The sequence below is a fragment of the Triturus cristatus genome, chromosome 3_1, assembly GCF_964204655.1.
Source record: "Triturus cristatus chromosome 3_1, aTriCri1.1, whole genome shotgun sequence".
Lineage (NCBI taxonomy): Eukaryota > Metazoa > Chordata > Amphibia > Caudata > Salamandridae > Triturus > Triturus cristatus.
In genome coordinates this window covers 908,757,520-908,778,215 of record NC_140583.1, presented here as the reverse complement: position 1 = coordinate 908,778,215, position 20,696 = coordinate 908,757,520, and the positions used below count along the sequence as shown (strand labels likewise).

At 40.2% G+C, this 20,696-nt stretch overlaps 1 protein-coding gene across 7 annotated transcripts in view; it reads right to left on the bottom strand.

The window, feature by feature from the left end:
* Nucleotides 1–20,696, bottom strand: part of SLC4A10 (solute carrier family 4 member 10) — a 951,410-nt gene that overhangs the window by 9,343 nt on the left and 921,371 nt on the right. For 5 of the 7 annotated variants that reach the window (XM_085645437.1, XM_085645436.1, XM_085645438.1 and 2 more), the window contains exons 23-24: nt 13,547–13,614; nt 3,055–3,171 (exon numbers count right to left, since the gene is read on the bottom strand). In XM_085645437.1, coding sequence (XP_085501563.1) covers nt 3,055–3,171; nt 13,547–13,614 — 185 coding nt within the window. The remainder of the gene's footprint in view (nt 1–3,054; nt 3,172–13,546; nt 13,615–20,696) is intronic. The other 2 variants (XM_085645442.1, XM_085645441.1) reach the window with 1 other exon arrangement.

Genomic DNA, 20,696 nt, shown 5'->3' with positions numbered 1-20,696 from the left:
CATGTGCCATATGTCAGCTACTGTAACATAAACTGTGCTCTGAACCAAATCAATCTTCCAGGATGGTAGCTGGACGTCACATTTAAAATATGGCAGTGAATTCTAAGCCTGGATTAGTCTGTTCTCAAAACTCACATTGTGCCACACTCAACAACTTAACATAGAAATACGAAAATGAATGTTCCATTTTTCTAAGAAGATGTGTCTGTTCACAAAACGGAAAATAGCACACATTCAGCAAGTAATCAACTATATACAAACAAAAATATTGAAGTAACATCTCGTAGTGATTCAAGGCACACAACAACATAGACTCGAAAAGACAAAAAAAAAACATGAGATGCTCAAGCAAAAGTTTGAGCTCGACCAGGAGAACAAGAGAATCATCTACCAACCCACTCCCAACCACAGACCATATGATACTTGCACATCCACAATACCATGAAGCCTATCCTATGGCTTGCCCCTGAATATACTTGGCTATCAAAAATCATATGCCAGTAAAGAAGCTTGGTGCCACCCTTTAAAACATCCACATAAAAGCATTGTGATCAATGAATCAATTACCACAATGGACATGAACAAGAGCTATGGCAAAGGAATGGGTTGGCCACTCATACAGTAAACCAGACCTATCCTATTCCTGTTTCATTTCAGAGATAGGATGTCACATCTAGACCCAATCCAAACTTCAATATCACATCGCCTTCATTTTGTTCTTAAAATACTAGTCCCTCACACCCTGCAGTGTAAAGACATATTAGAAGGTATGCTGTGGAAACAATAATATACCTGCAGCCATTCTATATCCGGTGTAAAACAAGGGACCTCAAATTCCAACGCAGTCACCAACTAGAAGCCACTCACCTACAGCTGTAAACAGCCACAAACAAGTAATGCAGTTCACTTTGCAGCACAGGCTGATGGACGTACAATAAACCATAAGGCCAAGAGTATGAGCACTATAGATGGGATTGTTCCGATTTAACCAGCTGAATATATCTGATTTTATTTGTGGGAGAGTTACACTTTCTTAGAGTCAATTAAAAGGATTTAGAACACATTTCTGTGGCACAGCGGAAATGTCATGAGAGCTCAGTGATTCTATTCAGCTGCACTGATCATTTATTTCTTGCCATCTTCCCTTTGATGCCCTCATGGTGCAGTACATTTATATTGCAGGCAGTTCTTTGTCAGTCATTACATTGCAGACTATACTTTGGCAGTGACTACATCAAAAACATTTTTTATTAAATGTAATCAGGATTCACTCCTGCTGCAAATAACAAGATATTCCAAGATACTACATCACAATAGTCTTCATGGGTAATTCCTTGTCCTCATCAATGGTGACATAATATTATACACTACACATCTGCATATATGGTTTATGCCAGGGTATTTATTCATTTGTACTTATTTTAACAAAAGGCATTTAACTGAAAACAGGAGGCAAGGGGTTACATTTGGGCAGTAGGGTAAAATCACACTGAAGAGCACTCATGCTCATAATTATTAGGAGAATTGTTTCCTTGTGCTATGTAATTGGCATCTGCAATCTGTGAGGTATTAAAAAGTGGTTTCCTTGATCCTTAGTGTCAGTGAGGAATCATTTTTCAGATAGGAATACACTACACTGGTAGAAAATATTTTTTTTAAATTCAAGATCAGACATGCACGGCCTCTTAAAAGAGCAGATACTTCTTCAGCCAATTCAGACTTTGCTCAACTGATAAAGAGGTTTTGTAGGTCAAAATAACTGACATTACTTATTAGAATATTTACATAGTTTTATAGAGAATTTTATCCAAAGCATTCTTTAAATTATATTTATTTCTGTATATGATTTGCACTGTTGCATTACAACTCAAGAAAATGTTCCAAACATCTATTTCTAACCTGGTTCGCATGATATTGAAAGCTTTCACTTTTACGAGTATAAAAACTTAGGAAAAAAGGGATGAGATATGCTGTATTTTTCAGTCTTTTTCTGGTTTGATATCCTATTTTTTAAAACTATGTATAAATGTAATAATTTCAGGATACCTAATCATTGTTTCATTTTTAATAACCAAGTAGCTATACATGCATACTTTTTACAACTAGGTTATTTGTACAGCACAGTTAAAAGTGGTTTTAAAACGACTGGCTACTTTTAGTAGGAATGTGTTTTCCTAATGGACACATTTGACATTCTGAGTCAACCAAAGGCATCCTGCTCTCTTCAATGCAGGTGTCTCCACAGCAGGTTGAGGAGGGCCGGATATACAGATATAATTAATTTACATACAATGAATATAAATGGACCCAATTTACATAGTCACTAATTATCTTAAAAATCTGGCATGAATCCAATCCCAATAATTCTGGACTTAGTTTCACCCATGCTCTAAATTATACGCAACCTACTAATACATTTTGCTAAGGATTTTGGCTGCTGGTGTCCATGACATTCTTGGCTGATAAGAGTAAAACAATAAGTGAAAATCCATACGTGCAAGTAGGAAGGGGGGCCTTTAGAATATATTCTAACAACAAAGGTATTATGGATAACTATATCCACTGCAATAGCACTGACAATAAATGAATTGTTTTGTTTTTTCTAGCGCTATGCTGTCAAGTGCCTAGATACGTAACAGCATAAATTGTGTCATAGACAAGCACTCAGCTAAACGTAACCCAATACTCTGTATTAATTCTATGCCTTATCGAAAAGATATGGTTTAATGCTCTAATTTGATATTTGATGGTCTCAGCGAAGATCTACTACTGTCTGTGTTTTAAATAACTAATTAAATTAAATAATACTGCATGCCTCTTGAATTTCTAAACTTTAAATTTCTGTTTTGAAAATGACATATAAGAATTTGTGTGTTTGCTTTTCACTTGTTAAGTGATCTCAAAATTAAAAATAGTCTTGTGAGGAAGCTGTGGTAGCAAGGAAGTGATTATAAAACAAATCACGTATATGTATATTTTGTCATTAATTATAACGATATCAATAGAAATCAATATGTGCTAATCAGCTATTACTAATAAGATAAAAATCAAAACCTTTTTGAAGGAAAGCTCGACTCCTTATTCTTTGAATTTTCTGCGGTTATGAGCAGAGTCTTCCACACAGAGGTTTTTGCCACTTCATCAGAAATGTTTATTACAGATGGATCATCTCTAGGTAAGAATGATAGACACGACACATACAATGAATACTAGACTAAATTGTCAGTAAATGATTACAGTTCAACAAGTCACAGGTTTGGAAAGCCAGTCACTGACAAATGAAACATAATGTTGTGCATGCTTTTAGCCCTCTGTCAAGAACTAAACTGGTAACTAAATGGCATGAACCCTAGTTATAAGGATTAGCTGCAACCAGCATAGCCCGAAGCAGAAGGACTAAAAGTCTATTAGAACATTCTACCCACTGAAAGTAGAATTTAGGAAAACAATGGGAGAAACACAAAGACAAGCATATCAGTGTTGGAGCAGAAGGCCTGTACCAGCCATTATTAGCTCTGAGCCACTCCATTATCTTCAATGCAGCACGCAACATTCCAATGTTCTACTCCTCTCTAGTATTGACATCATAGGGAATTGAGGTACCACTCATTTTCATACTCAATGCAATACCATGTTCAGTACTACACTTTATTATTAAAAAATGTAACAACTACATTGTTGTAGAAGCATGATCTTATTACTTTGCTATTTACAGGTTACACTTGATAAATTCTGAAAGTTGGAAAACAGTTCTTGAATTCAAATTCACTATTGGTTCAACTGAAAGATATGGAAATCGACCTATTTAAAAATAATAAAAGCAAAAACACTTGAAAACATTCATAATTAAATACAAGGTACAGTTGACAGATTCCATACAAATTGGTAATGCTGTGAAAATGTGATATTATTTTGTTGCTCATCGAATTTTTGAAAATATGCCTCTTATTAGTGGAACTTAACATGTATGATCTTGGACAGAAGAGCATCTGATTAACACGGTGAGATAATGCCATGTTTTGCACGGTAACCCTAATTTTTTCTCAAATCTATTGCTGTTCTTGGACTCTGCCCACTAGGGTACTGCTATCCAATGCTTAATCTCTGATCCCTAAAACAAGTAAAAATATGCTAATATTTGATTAGTGTATTTATTGCTAAGAGTATAGGATATGATGTAGAAACTACACCCATGGCATGCAAGTTTAAAATCACCTCTCGACTGAAGTACGTATCGTGCAATCAGGAGTGTCACAGGGAAAACATGACTTCAGGCCTACTAGTGTAGTCTGACTGCATGCATTCTGACCTGTCAAAATTACACTTTTTGTAAGCTAAAAACATGTCATTTTAAATAGTACTTCATCACCCATATTTAAGTCGTGTAGCCTACAAGGTAGGGTCCATGATATTTAAAAAATGTAGAAATGTAATGTTACAATGTCCCTGCAGTGACAAGCTTCCTAAAGCTGTTTTCACTGTTGAATGTTCTGGCTGATCTATGAGGGAAACTAGAGCACAGATGAAAATATTAATTCTGCCATCTCAGGTTTGAGCAAGCTAAAAAAAACCAGTTCAGCCACTATTTTTAATACTTAATAAAAATGGTGAAGTTATATTGTTAAAAAATATATAGGAAAACTAACTTTTAGAAAGTTACCCTTTCCTTGCCTGAAGCTCATGGAATTTGCACTAGCCTGCTAGCAGCTGCCCTATCAGTGCTTTATCTTATTGAGATGTGAAAAGTGTTCACACAGTAGATACAATTGCTAGGGTGTACGCAGGTGTTAGGGCAGACCCAGGAACTTCAATAAAGTGTAAAGAATCTGTACTTTGATTACTAAATGTACTGTGAGACCAAGGGAAGGCAGACCTTTGTCTGCCAGCCAGGCTGTCCCCAAACTCAGTAGGAGGGAAACTAACCTCAGAAACAGTTTTGAGTGATCACAAAGGAGGGGGCTACTAATTTCCCAGGGCACAACTCAGTGCAGGCACACAGGCTCGGTACAAGGGAGAAAGGGTTTGTAGGATTGTTTGGAGTTGGCAACAGGAACTGTTGAAAAAGTGGGTAGGGAGCATCTCATGTTGTTCTTTTTAATCTATTTTGAGCTCCTGTTGTTTTGTGCAGGGAGAAGGCCAAAAAGTATTAGTCTGCCAAGGTGACCTACCGTGAAATTTGAACTTTTCCCACTCAAAGGTTTACCTACCAAAGCCAATGACTGCAAGGATCCTCGTGCGATGGCTATCTGGCTTCAAGAGGAAATTCATTAGATGCCCTGTACAACTTGCGCCGCTGAGTAATTTTGACTTCCATTGCAGAGACTAAGTACTAAGATGGGACAAACCCTTCCTGGCGTGTCTGGCCCATGCTCTTTCACGGTCGGCCTGAAATCGCTACTGTTAGGCGCCTTACTTTTTCCCCAATAGCTTTTTTTCTTAAATCATTTAAAAAATATTATATTTCTGTTTCCTCCTATTGGATTTTTGATGTTTTGGTGTCATTTTGTTTATTAATAATGTTTACACTGTTTTTGTATAAATTGGATTGGGATTTGTATTGTGTTGTGCTTTTGACTTTTTAACTGTTTTGGTACTTTTATCTGCTTTACACATTTTCTCTGAATAAAGCCTGTCTGTTCTGTGCCTAAATGCTTTACCCATTTTCTCTAAGTTAATCATGTCTGCTCTGTGCAATAGCTACTAGTGAGTGAGCTAAATTTAAATTACTGAAAGCTTTGTCTGCGCCTAACAGGTTAGTGAATTCATTAATTGTGGTGGGCTACCATCCACCCCAACCATAAGTCACTTTCTTACATTGATATTCTACAATGGGATTCAGAACTTGTGTGTGGTAGTACAACTCAGTTCCAAAAGTTAACATTAAATATCCCTAAACTAAATTAAAAGCAATTTTCTTTTATCGTCACATGGTTTTGAGTACATTTTTGTTTTTGCAATTACAATTTTTAGTCCAATTGTTGCACCCTTGGTCTTTTTGGGACACCTGTGTTGTTTAGGGCTGGGAGCAGTGTGGCTTCTCACAGTATGTCTCTGGCATAGGGGAAACTCACAAGCTGAAACTGGCAAACAGTAAGGCTGAGAGGGTGTTGAGGCTGCAGCTGGCTGCTCTGAACTTGTAGGAGCAACATGTGTCTCATGCACTGGAGGAGAAAAGGCTAGCGCTAGAAGAGAAGAGGCTATTTCTTCAACAGAAGAGAGCCCGTTGGGACATTGCCAGTCCCACAAAGATGATGGCAGCAATGGGGAGGTGTCTACAGAGGAACCAGCCACCCTTACCTGTTACAAGATGTAGGGGCATAATTATTTGGGTTTTGGTGCACGGCAGCACAGCAAATCTCCTTGCTGTGCTGCCCTGTGTCAAAGTAAAGGGCAGGAATAGGTATATTAGTTTATCGTCCCCCTGGCCCAGCCGGACTGTGGGCATTGTCCTTCCCCGACCTAATAACCCCTCATTTTCTGAATGCAGCCAACTTTATCACTCTGGGTGATCTGAATCTTCACCTAGATGACCCTGTGTGCATTAAAAGTGCAGCATTCATTGCTGACCTGGAAGCAATGAATATCCAACTTCATAATTCAGGTCGTACCCATGTAGCAGGTTACCTGCTTGATCCCATTTTTTTGAATTTGTCTGATCTTTGTTGCCCCCCTGCTCTCCCCTTGTGCTGGTCGGACCATTTTGTGTTACTTTTTTTATGAAAGTTGCTCCCCTACCCCCTGGTAGCCCTGACAGGACCGAAGACGAAAGGCAGAAATTGGGCAAAGCTCGATGTTGGAGCTTTGAACAATTCTCTAGCTGACAGCAGACCAGCTTTCAAACAAATTGCAACTGCAGATCTTGGCGCTATCCAAAGTTGGATTTTACAAGCAGTATATACCTGCCTCTGTCTATCCAACAAATGGTTTAGTAATCATCGGCCTCCAGCCCCTTGGTTTACTGAGGGGCTCAAGAATGAAAAAGCTGAATGTAAAACTCTAGAAAGACAATGGAGGAAACACTACTTGCCTGATGCCAAATTGGTCTATAAAAAAGGTCATAAGGGATTACCATACTCTCTATAAAACAGCTCAAGCTGAGTATGTTGTCTTAAAATCTCTCAAGCTCAGAAGTGTTCTAAGACTCTGTTCAAGGTGGTTAAAGAACTATCCAGGTCTGAAACTCAGACTACCCGTCTTGTCCTTAATGAAATGGAATGTGAGGATCTTGCCCACTACTTTGTGGACAAAGTGGAAAAAATATATTCTGCTCTGTCCAGTGACAATCTGCTAAATACCTCACACCTGACTGACACCACCTCTAATGCGACCAGTGTCAGGATGTTGGAGACCCATAGTAATATTAAATTCATCAACAAGCTGGAAGCTTCGTCTCTACTGGAAGTGAGCTCTTTCAACCAGCATCAAATTGGTTCCCCTTGTGATTTACTTCTTATCTCAGTGATGAAACAGCTTGAGTCCCCTATACGTGCGTTAATTATGTATCTTCTCAACGCCTCCTTACAGAAGGGTTTTGTTCCTCCAGAGTGGAAACATGCCATGGTACTCCCTCTTCTAAAGAAAGCCAACGCTGACCCAACTAAGCCTTCGAATTTCCGTCCTATCTCGTTGCTCCCGGCCTTTTCCAAAATTCTTGAAAAACCTGTTAACTCCCATTTGACCTCCTTTGTTGAGCCTTAGAACTTTCTTCATACCTCCCAATCAGGTTTTGGAGCTGGAGTTTCCACTGAATCTACCTACTAGGTGTCAGCAAAATGCTGCGGCACCGACTGGACCAAGGTGACACGGTGGCCCTCATTTTACTTGACCTTAGTACCACATTTGATACAGTGTCTCACACTGTTCTGCTGAGAGCCTTGCAGTCCTTGGGTCTTGAGGGCTTAGCCCTACAGTGGCTCCATTATTTACTAACTAACCATACGTTTCAGGTTTTTTCTTCCACTGCCAGCTCTAAATCCATTTGGAACCCTATTGTGTGCCCCAAGGCTCTGTGCTGAGTCCTTTGTTGTTTAATATCTATGTTTGCCCTCTGGCAGAACTTGCCGAAGAGGTTGGGTTGTCCCTATTTTCCTATGCTGATGACACGCAGATAATCTTTTCCCTCTCTTCATCTAAGGAATCTGAATCATCTGCTCTTAAGTCTGGTCTAAGGAAAATTGTGTCTTGGATGCAAAATAATTTTCTCAAACTTATTGGGAGACAATCCTGAAGTCATGATCCTAGGGAAACAACAAGATCTTTGGGGTCCCCAACCTTGGCCCCTGGAAAGGGGTGCCTTACCTCGGCCTGTATATCAGGTTCGTAATCTGGGTATCATCATTGACAACCATTCTTCAATAAGACAACAAGTCACAAAGGTGGCTTCAACTTGTTTCATCATTTTAAAGTGGTTAAAGAAAATTCTGTGGATGAGACCCCTCTCTGCTCAGAGAACAGTAGTCCATGCCCTGGTTACTTCCAGGCTGGACTGCGGTAATGTTCTTTATTTGGGCTCTAACAAAGCTATGATACAAAGACTGCAGGTGGTACAAATTGCGGCTGCCAGGCTGCTTTGTCATGTTCCGAAGACTGTATCAATCTCTGGCTTTCTCCGTGATTTTCACTGGCTAAAGGTGGAGAACCGAATCAATTTAAAGCCCTAAGCTACGTGTTAAAAATCAAAACTGGTTTGGCTCTGCAGTAAGCTACGTGTTCAAAATCAAAATTGGTTTGGCTCCACAATATTTGCAATCTTTAGCTCAACTTTATCTACCTCCACATCCTCTGCGTTCTGCTGCAGTCTGAATTCATAATCCCCAGAATCCAACTCACTCGTATGTGCGGTCGGTCCTTCTCTTACCTAGGACCTTCCCTATGAAACTCCTGATTTCTCTACGAGAGGAATCCGTTTATGGGAGGTTTCGCAGAAGTTTGAAAACATGGCTTTTTAATCTGTAATTTCCTTTTCATGTTCTGTACCTACCAGGCCGGTGCCGGCAAACCCCTCGGGTTAGCTGTGGGACCTATAAATTTAAATGACATAACATAACATGCATCGTATTTATGACAAATGGCACATTCCTGTCCTTTCCCCCTGCACTGGCGCCATTTTGGCAGGATAGTGCCAACACAGGCACCCTTGCACAATTGTGTAAGGATGCCTGCATTGCATGCAGGATTGTTATTGTGCAGGAAGTGGTACCTTGCAGCACAAAAACAACCCTGGGAGGCTTTTTCCTCTTTCTATGTGTGCTGCAGAAAACAAGGAGAAATAAAGTTATTTCTCCTCTTTGCTCTTCCCCTGGGGAGGCGTAAGGTTTTGGCGCATCCCCAGGTTTACATGGTTTTGTAAATCAGGGATGCGTCAAACTCCATTGGCGCAATGCCCATGGAGCACCTCCCTAGCACAGAGTAAGACAATACAGTGAATTGCGTTGTGTTGCCTTACTCCATATTTATGACGCCATTCAAAGACATGCAAAGTAGCTTTCCATGGCCTCATAAATATGATTTGGTGGTCAGCATCATCGTGCCATCACAAAAAGTGATGCTACGGCGAAGTAAGAGGCTCATAAATATGATCTGTGGTGTCTTGCTTTGTGGTGGGGGATGAAAAAGGGGATGCACAGGGTGGACAAGCAGCACTAGGGAGAATTGTTGTGGGGTTGTTGCCTACATTGTGGAGGGATACACTCCTGACTTTAAAGGAGGAGGTAGATGACTCACACACATGAAAAATGCACTAGTGCAGAAGTATTGTCTCACACCTGAAGAGTGCCGAAAGAATTTCTGGGACATCCACAAAGAGTTGCAGCAAACTTCAGCAGATTTTATAGATATCTCTTTGAAAGCACTGAAAGGCCGGGTAAAGGTCAACACATAAAAAAACTAATGATGGGCTTTGCAATTTGATTACTATGGGTGCCTGTTCCTTAGAGTCACACCAACATCTAGTGTACTCTAATCTGACTGATCCCAGAAAGCTTGTAAGGGCAGCTGATGTAAACGTATGCACAAGGGTGCCCATAAGATCACTGGGGGGGAGGTGATCACTAGATGGATTAAACCATCCTTCAACAGGGAAAGGAGGGGAGCTACAAGACTCAAAAAGAAATATCTGACAAGGGGAAAGAGTCCCAAACCACTTCGGAAAAGCAGGGGAGTGGGAACCCATGGGGATAGGAACCCTTTGAGAGGGTTAGGTGTTTTAACTGCCTGCAGTTAGGGCGCCAAAAGGTAGATTCCTCATGCTGCAAGAGGGTGCTTAACACTAATGGGCACTCCATAGAGGTGACTAGTGTAACTTTGGGGGAAGATTACACTAGTTTCCCATAGCTGTGAGGTGGACTCAGAAGGCAAATTGGTGATACCTGAGAGTGTTAGGAATCATTTCCAGAGGGTCATAGGAAATGAGGTTACTGTCACACCCAGGGCGCCCTGTAAACTCTGGTTTCTGAGATTATTAGGTATAGAGGCCCTGTAGAAAATCAAGGGGTAGGAGATGGAGGCCAACCACAGTGGGAAAACGAAAGGCCCAGGATTTGCCTGCTCTGATCTGAGAGATCCCCAAGATGGGCACTGGTGAGGCAATTTCTGGCCCAGAGGTGCCGTTTGCACTGGCCCAGCTAATCTTCATGATGCTCAACTCCTCAGAGGAGATTTTCCAGAATAAGATTGATACCCACACCCACTTCCAGTGCCATGCTTCATTCTCAGGCACCATCTCACTACGACTGTTAATTTGTGTCTGTCGTAGGCTCCCTTGAGAGTTCTAAGTTGGGTAGGGAAAATGGGAAGAAATGGCTAAAGTACAAAATTGCAGAGAGAATTGATTCACCTAGTGACACTTTAATTAATGGTGTTTGCCTGATGATGAAACATGCCAGTGAAAGTGAGTAACCATTCTTTTTTTTAAAATCTACATTGAGCATCAGAAGATATTGCTCTAATTTCTCTAACCTCCCTAAATCAGAGTTTGTCATGTCTCAATAGTAAATAAAATATTTGGAACATCAAACAATGGTGAATTTCCTCACAGGGATTCAGTTGCACTTTCCATATGATTACAATGAAGCTACTGCAGAAGTCTGCCCTTCACCCTGAAAGGTTATGTGTCAGTACCGAAAAGCATAATTCACTCTCACACCAAGAGACTGTAAAACCAGGATATGTTGTTTTTAGCTCTGGCTTTCTTTCCTTGTGGCCTTTCACCTGGCTAGATCCTACCACCAAAGTGGACACTGGTTGGATGTAGGAATTATGTGTTGCAGCCTTCCCACACAGTCTTCTTGGAACATGCAACTAACCTTCCCCAAACACTTACACAATTGACTAATATTTCCTTTGACTGGCTTCTCTGCCTCTTGTTCACTATCAGTTCAGTTAGGGCTGCTGTGGTTTCCTCATACTGAATGGAAACTGCTTCATAGAATTCAGTGGAGGAAGACAGCTTGTCGAGCTTCTTCCACATCAAACATCTGCAAATGTGGATGTAAAGTTCCCTTACTGTAAGAGTTGGTTTGACACAGCTTTAGGGTAGTCACATGGAAAACTTACCATTTGTATGCCCATTCAAAATAGGGATGGGCGTACCAATGGCATAACCTGTGACGGTCATTGATATGTTGGGTCATCGCAGATGTATGTTAGTGGTGGAGATGAGGCAGTCTCCGCCGTTGACGTACTGAATTTCCACAGACTCTAAATGAAGTGGGCAGACCTTTAGTACTCCATCACCATTGGGACAGAGTACCTTTTCGGCCAAACTTGAAATCGGACCCTGGGTCTTCTATTATAGCAAAGGCAATATAAAGTAGGAGGATTAATGGAGTGCTGGAGTGCTGTTGTGGTAAGAATGTTATCAGCTTCTTCGTGTACCAATGATAAAAGTTATTAAACATTCCTAAAAATATGTCTTTCCAAGCTAAGCCCTGGCTCTCAGTCAATAGGAACATCTGACGAAGCATACTCCACAACCATTGATGACAATTTCTGGGAACTCCTTACTAGTTCTTTCCAGGAAATGCATCTTGACATAAACCTTAAGACTTGATTTTATTGGGGCACTTCTACCCTCTTTTCATTGTTCTTGTATGGACCATGGACTGGTGCATCAGCAATTTGGAAATTATAGTCTCTTGCCAATGACAGAGATCACCTCCTCTGTTTGATAAGTGCCAGGTTCAGTTAAGCCTAGCATAGTCCTTATTTTTCCCTGAATGTGTCTTGGTAAGCCTTCAAGTGCTTCAATGACATTTAACACAGATTCATCAGATGGGGTGTCGGTAATACAGTGACACCACCATTATTGAATCCTGGGGTTATGCTGTAGATTGGTTTTATCTTTGGCTAGTCAGCCTCTACTGACACATCCACCATACACTGTAGCAGCTTGTTAACCTTTGGCTGAAACTTGTGTCTAACTATAGACTATGTTTGTGGTTCTCCAACTCTGCACAGATCCACTCAGCTTTGGCCGTCATCTGGCTCTTTGATGCCTTAAGCAGTGATAAAGCATGCTCCCCCATTTTGATTCATCCATTGCTACACTTTGATGACAGACATGTGTGGATTTGTAGCCAGACACCTGAGGTGCAACCCATCCGTGCCAGGGTCCTTGTATATGATCTCTTTCAGCGCTAGGCTCCTCTGTCACCTAGACTTAAAGTTTTTTTCTAGCACCGGCAGAAAATCATCCTATATCATGTCCGGGAACTCTTTACACATCTTTTTCCACATTGTGAGTTACCTGCCTCTTGTAGGTGTTGTACAATTCCCAAGCTCAGCTAATAGTAAAAGGGAAATATGTGACCTCTTTGATATACTCCTTACTAAGCAGCTGATTCCATGGAGTGTCCTGTATTTCTTTGTAACTCATGCCTGGAGATGGGTACATGTTTCAGAATACTCCTTCATTCAGGGAAAAGGGTGGGGTTTGCTCTTAGGGGAAGATAATCTAGGAACGGGGGGACAAGATAGTTATTGCAGTACTTGGTATCTGCTCTAATGGCCACTGGAAGTGTTATGCCTACACATTCATATTGTTAAAGGCATGCTATGAAATTATTGGACAGTAACTGCAACACTATTATTAACATATTGAAGGATGTGTTTGCTAAAAAATAAATCTCTGACAGCACAAATAAAATTTTACTAGTTAACTGTTTTTCATTCTTGAATAAAGCACATTTAAAACAACTCGATTATTGAAAGCAGAAAGCCAAAAGAAGGCAATATACATGCATGAACCTTGATATTTCATAGGCCCAGCTAAAATAGATATTTCACAGCAGTCTCAAGTATCTTGTTGGAAAAGTCTGTGACAGTCCCCAGAAATCATTGACAGAAATCTAAAGTAACTGTGGGTATAAAGCGTTGCAGATCTAAGCACATCAAAGTCATGGGTAAGTGCTCAACATCCTCTATTTTGGCATCAGTCTCAAAGATGTCAGTTTCAGTGCTAGAAAAATATCTTACATCCATCACTTACGGCATCTCTTTCAAGGCACTATACATCAATATGCTATGGCATGCACTATTTGCTTTTTACCTGCAATGCCCTTCCAGAGGCAAGTGCACTATTGCTTCATCTTCCATGGCTAGGATACTTTGCTCTTCCTAATACAAGAGAAAACAGGTGTGAGAAACTGATATATTGTAATAATGTATTTCAAATATACACCTGTAAGCCGCGTCTTTTATTTCACAGAAGCTTGTATCTAGATTCCTGACACAAACACAAATAGAACCAGATTATACGTATTTAAGTATTAATTTATGTTTATATTTTTTATCAGATATTGTAGAGCACCAAGAGTTTCACTTCATTCATAGCCCGTATGGTAACATAGGCACTTAGATTCCAATCATGTCAGAGTTTTGACCCTCTGTAGAGTATTGTTCGGTCACTACCATTAACATAAATGGCAGCCTGAACAGCTCTGTATTCAGACATTTCCTGAAGTCAACATGGTGGGGACCTGCCCTCAGGCTCCATTAAAGGTACTCTAAAGTCTGCGACATGGTTTAGCCAGTTCTGTGATGTTGTGTTTATGATGTTCAAAGGCAGATCAGGTACACGTTGAATGATAGTTCAACACAGAGAGCCTGAGTCACAACGATAACTTACACTTTTTAGTAATCTCCATTGTTTTTGGTAAATATAGGCTATTCACAAAATCCAAGTGTAAATTTACTCCAAAAATGCAACTTACATGTCTCAGCCAAATTGAAGGGCCTGAGCTATACACTTGTGAGTAAGGTACACCTCTGAGTATTTGGCTATTGACAAAGTCCAAGTGTAAGTTACACTTTTGTAGTAAATATACACTCATGTTTTGTGAATAGCCAAAAAGTAGTAAACGCACTCAAAAGTGTAAGTTACCTCTGTCAATCAGTCCCTGAGTTCGGTAGACTTTTGCAGCAGGTCTGGAAGATAAAAAGGGCAGAGGGGTAAAAAAATGCTCCTTTCCTTTAATGCCAAAATACCTTTATAACGTCATGCCTTGCTGGGGGTGCATGTTTTTGCAAGCAACCAGGATCTTTGTTCGAGTAGACCTTCTGGACTACTAGTCCAAAGTGCTTAGAACTTGGCATTCACAGTTATTCAATATGGCTGCATCTCCTTAGTTTGATGTACATTTACCTCACAATACAATGATTTATTTATCAACACGCTAAAGTTCACAGACTCACACCATCATGTCTCTAACTCAAAGGTCATCAAACTCTTTCAACTAGGATTCAAGCAGCTCATTACCATGCTCATCATTCCCTCATTCCAATTCAATTTGGTGATGTCCGACCGTTTAAAAATCCTGTAGTTACTTCACTTCTTACGAAGCCCAATGTGGAGCTGGAAGAGCTGTAAAACTTTGATCAACTATCTGGCCTATCCTACCCAACTGAAAAGATTATGTCTACGGTAAATATCAAGTTATCTATTAAAATTGAGCAATTTTTTCCCACACAAATTTCACCAGATCATACATGGCAGAATTTGTCTTTTGGAAATCTACAATATTTCATAACTTAGAACCTGGCTACCACAACCCAAGAAATGGAACTTGGAATAGGTTGACAAAACTGCACCTCGTAATTTCTGCATGTAGACAATATGAGGTATGATTTTACCTTCTTACAAAATGGACATCTCCTAAAGAGGCTCAGGGTTTCCAGTGTGATACACAGTTTGAAATAGAAAGCTGTATAAGTATTCACCAATTGATTGCACCATAACTGTCTCTTTCTTAACGTGTTCAAACTAAGATTTTCCTACTGGAACTATGCAACTTTTAGAGTCTGCCTGTCAACTACACCTTCTCTAAATGCTCACAAACTGGGGGCTGGTCTTGAAGCTACACTATATGTCAACTTTTCCACAGTTGAATTATGTCACAATAAACACTTTTAGTAATATGTTTTTCAATCTATGCTGGCCCTGTTGGAAGACATGGAAATGATCATTCTAACCTGACCATGGAGATCTCCACAGTCGACTATTGCAATGCAACAAAGTATGACATCTCCGTCTCTGTAGTTCATTCTTCAGCAGATATAGATTTGTATGTCACAGTTGCACATTTGAAACTGCAATTGATATATCATTCAAAAGTGGGACAATGGGGGCCTATACATATTGAACTCCAAAGGTGCATGATTATTTTTTGGGGGGAACTAGTTCACCTTTCTTTGGGGAATGATTGGGGAAGATGTGCAACCAATCTAAGGCTATTCTTGACACCAGAGGAACAGCATGATCTATTGTGGGAAGCTGAAGTATCAAAAAGGATCAGCAACTATGTACTGGCTTTCCCTAGGGAGCTAGCGAGTTATTTTTGACAGTTTGCAAGCACAGTTTATGCTTCTTCTGCAGGCCAGAAGCTGGCATCTTGGGGGTGATTTATATTCATTGAGTTGATTGGTTGCCTCTTTTCATAGGATTTGGATACAATTCAGAAAGAAAATGGTCACTAGTGAGCCAGGTTGTGTGTGTTTGTCAATGGCTTAGTCAGAAGGTGAGCAAATCACCATATTTTCCAATGGTCCAAGGGTAATTTACTTTGAGAAGATTGATTTTAGTGTTTTTGTGATGCCTGCTGTAACTGTAGGAAAAAAGTGCTTTATGCATGATGCAAGGCCTGGCTAGGTAAGCGTCAGGTAATGTGGTAAGCATGCCGATTGTAACCGCAGCCACTGCTTCTTTTGAACTGTGACACTGATTAACCCAAACGCGGCGTTAAAGGCAAACCAGTAAGCCTCCATCCACTGTGCATTTTCTCAAGGTTTCTTTACCCAATAGCCTAGCGCTGCTTACACGCTAGCGACACAGATTAAGACAAGAATGTCTGGATAGGAAATTAGTTTGTCATTTCAGATTCTGCAATCCAACTGCGGTTGTCACTCCTGCACAAGTTCCCTCAATATTGTATCTATGGGTCTTGGATCTTCAGAAACATCTTGTCCTGATGATGGTCTCATAGCTTCATCTTAGCGAAGACCAAAACGTCGATGCCTTACCCCATTTTCCTTTAAATAAGATTGAATCAAGGAGACTTCATTCCTATGTCTAGGATAGTCCTTACTTTGTTTACGTGTGGGAAATGGGCTTTTGAGTACTGATGACTAGTGAAATGTCAATGTTAAGAACCTACTATTCCTGTCATCAATGCCCTTTTACTTTTTAAACCCCTTGTGTAATCTTTTTGAACACAATATAATTTGTTTAAGCAATATACATTTTCGAATGTAAATTGACTACTTAAATACACATTTAAATATATCCCATGTTGACAACATTACCAACTTTCTAAAAGTGGCATTTTCAGAATTGTGACTTAAAATGCAAAATTACCATTAAAGAGGAATTTAAATTACAATGTAATTTACTGTAAGTACCATTATCTCTATCTGCTCTCAATCAAATATTGTCACTTATTAAAGGAAATAAGGTACCCTCGTGTCATTCAATGAGAGAGATAGGTCTTACAGTGGTGGAAAACAACTTTAGGAGTTTTTCATTACTAGGACTTGCAAAACGTCATCACACATTTTCTACTTTTTACATACAATGCAACCTGACTTATAAACCTGTAGGACCAACCTTATGGGTAACGTATATGTATTAAAAAGGCTGGCAAAAAGTGTATTTTGCCAGGTCAAAATTGCAGCTTAAAACTGCGCTGCAGGCTGCAGTGGCAGGCCTACAATATGTTTTGAAAGGCTACTTTGGTGGGTGGCACAATGAGTCCTGCAGGCCCACTTGTAGCATTTAATTTACAGGCCCTAGGTACAAGTAGTACCATTTACTAGGGGCTTACAAGTAAAATAAATGTGCCAGCTAAGTGTTATGCAATTTAACCATGTTTTAGGGAGAGAGCACAAACACTTTAGCCAAGAAAAACAAATTCAGCAAACAGGAGGATTGAAGGCAAAACATTTTGGGGAATACAACGCCAAGGATGTAAGGTCAAAAGCCCTTGCTGCCTAACTTTTTCCAATTTTCTTCATTTGGAATGCTGAACTAATGGAAGAAGCTAATAAAGATCCAATTCAAATTCTGGCAAAACATTTGCAGTAGCTCTGTACTAAAAGATTTACATTCTATTGTTGACAAATGGCTGTTTTTTACAAGTTGACTTTCACATTTAACACTTTAGCACTTCGCAATACACATGTTGACCTCTGCACATTGGAATATGCCTGGTTTTGGAAAGTGAGTTATTGGTAGTGACTTACCAATAGTAATAAGGCCACAAACAAAATAAAAGGGTCAGTCAAGGTCTCAATAAATTATTTCCTTGCTCAACCCTTGGTAGCTGGCAATGCACAGGCAGGATTAACTTAGGAGAAAGGTGTGTAAAGTATTTAAAGACACCAATACCTTAAATAAATAAGAAACAATACACAATAAAAATCCAACAACACGCTATAAACATATGTTATATTTTAATCAACAAATAGACACCTAAGCAAAAAAAAATCCAATGTAGGGAGCCAAAGATATGAACGTTTAAAGAATAAAAGTTAAACTAGCACTTGAAAGCAAATAGCACTCAAAGGGCTAAAAAAAACTTGTACTGGTCCGGGACAAAGTCAAGGGTTCTTTACACTTACTTCCAAAAGTGTTTCTCGATGCAGGAAAGTGGACCAAAGCATCAGCCCAGCGTTCAGATGTTCTGGTTTGCCTCTTGGGGTCTGGGACAACAGCTCCCACAATGCACCTGATAAACGTATGAAGCATTTTACAAAGGTTGCTCCAAACTTCACCAAACTTCTGGAAGTTCTTCCTGAAGTTCCTCTTGTGGGTTCGAAGTGTCCAAAATACCAACCCAAAGGTTTAGAAGCTCTGAGATGGTCCTTGGAATGTTGAGACTACAATTCCCACAATGTACCTGACTAAATCCTTAAAAGGTGCAATTGACAGGATGGGTACTTGGTGGATATGATGCAGGGGGGCTCTGTTAACCTGTAGCTTTTGGGGAGTCCACTCCTTAATATTTCTTGAAGCAAGGCAAAGTCCTTAGGGCTGAAGTGCCAGAATGTGCAGCAGGTGCAATATAACAGAGTTCTAATAGCAGATAAGTACTGCCAGATAATACCTTAGATAACATTATCCCAGTGCTTTATAAATTGGCACTTAATTCAGACTTATTTTATGATAACACTAGGCAACCAGCCCAGTTTATATCCAGCCACAATTTGTTGGGTGAACGCATTTTCATTAATGTCTAAGGGGCACATGCATCAAGGTAGGCTTTTGCGATTCCTTAATTGCGATTAAGGAATCGCAATTAAGGAATCGCAAAAGCCTATGCATGTAGAAATCGCAAAAAAATAGCGAGCTCTAAACATTCCTTAATTGCGACTCGCAAATTGCAAGTCGCAATTAAGGAATGTCTTCCCATTCATTACTATGGGCCTAGAGGCCCATACCAATGAATGGGAATTGCATTCGCAATTTTCGAGTACCCAATAGGTACTCGCAAACTGCACATGCAAATCCAGGGGTGCAAGGGTTCCAAAAGGATACCCTGTTGCACCCCTGAAAGCTGCATATGAGTACATGTTGCACACACACACATGCCCCAAGGACATGTGTGTGTGTAAAATGGCACTTTGAAAAATGCACTTTAGTGCATTTTTCAAAGTTTTTGCAAATTACCATCAAGTACAAATTGATGGTAATTAGCGACTCCAATTAGCGAAATCGCTAAATTTTTTACTTTAATGCATTGCATTTAAGGAATCTCAATTCGCGATTCCTTAAATGCAATCGCAATTTAAGTAATCGCAATTTAGAGATTGCTTAAATTGCGATTTTTGCATTTGGGATGATGCATACCAAATGCAAAAATACCGGTCACAAAGGGGCAGATTCTGAGAATCTGCCCGTTTGCGACGGGTTTTTCTTTTGATGCATGTGGCCCTAATTCTTACTTAACAAAGCTCCATGAAAGGGGTCACCAAGATTATTCCTACAACAAAGAATGCAAGCATGCTAAATTTAAACTGTTGATAGCATTCCGATTTGGGTATGTTGAAGACGTGAGACAAAAGACAAAATTGTATACATTTTTCCTAAATGTAAGACAATTGGTCTGGGAGTACAGCCAGTTGATATATGTCATGGAAGCAGCTAGATATTGGTGCGGTGTATGGTATCATATTGCAATTGAATTTATACAGCAATTAGTACCTCTGATGAGGGGTTAAATAATACATGTAGATTTTAGGCTTTAACAAATTATAAGAAGGCATTTATGATTAATCCACATATCAGAAACCAGGAATCACATACATTTTTCAGAGGTATGTGCTAACATTATTGATGTCTTTGCGGAACCTGGTGCTGAGCTTTTCCTTTTTAGGTCTCGCCTAGGCAGCGCATGCGCTGTCTCGTTGAGAGATGCTGTATCGAGTATAGTGGGGGAAGCTCCACCCACTTTCCACCTATCTTTTTGATTGGTCGAATTCCTAAATGCTTCAATCTGATTTGTTTTCCTCAACTTAATCCCGCCTCCTGACGGCCATGTCGTCATTTTTCTCCTTCCATTTCTATCGGCCCCTTTACTTTTAAAACTGTTTTGTTCCCTGCCTCCCCAGTTCCCTCCCGCAGTCCGTCACTTCTCTGCCCAATACAACCCTCCCACCCACTCCTGTTCCTGCCTTCTTGGACAACCGTAGTTTTATTTACAACGCAATAGGACTCGTGTAAATACGAGTCCTATTGCATTTTTAAATGATTTTTTGCCCCTCTGATTGGCTGGCTGCCTTCGCACTTTATTTTGCCTGACCTAGACTCTTGCATTCGCGCGATGCTATACAACGTACGCATGCACGCCAAAAGTCTGCCTCTGCCTCTTGCTTATTTATTTGTGTTTTCGCGGGCATCCACTTTAGGGACACCGTGCTCCGTTTTTGTTTTTTTTCACTTTAACACTGAGCACAGCGCCCGCATAAAGGACAGCACGCTCAGTGTTAAAGTTAGAAAAAAAGTGCGTGCTGGTTATTGTTATTACTTGGTGATATGTACGCACACTTGTTCTTATGAGGTAGGCGAATCGTGTGTGTGAGCGGAGCCTGTCTGCCTGCCCGCGACCAGCTGGAGGTGCAGTGTGCTTGTGCAGGACTGTGCTCACCGGAGCACATTGAGTGGTCCTGGGCAGAGGAGCTTTCCACCATGCATGGCGAGGTGCTGG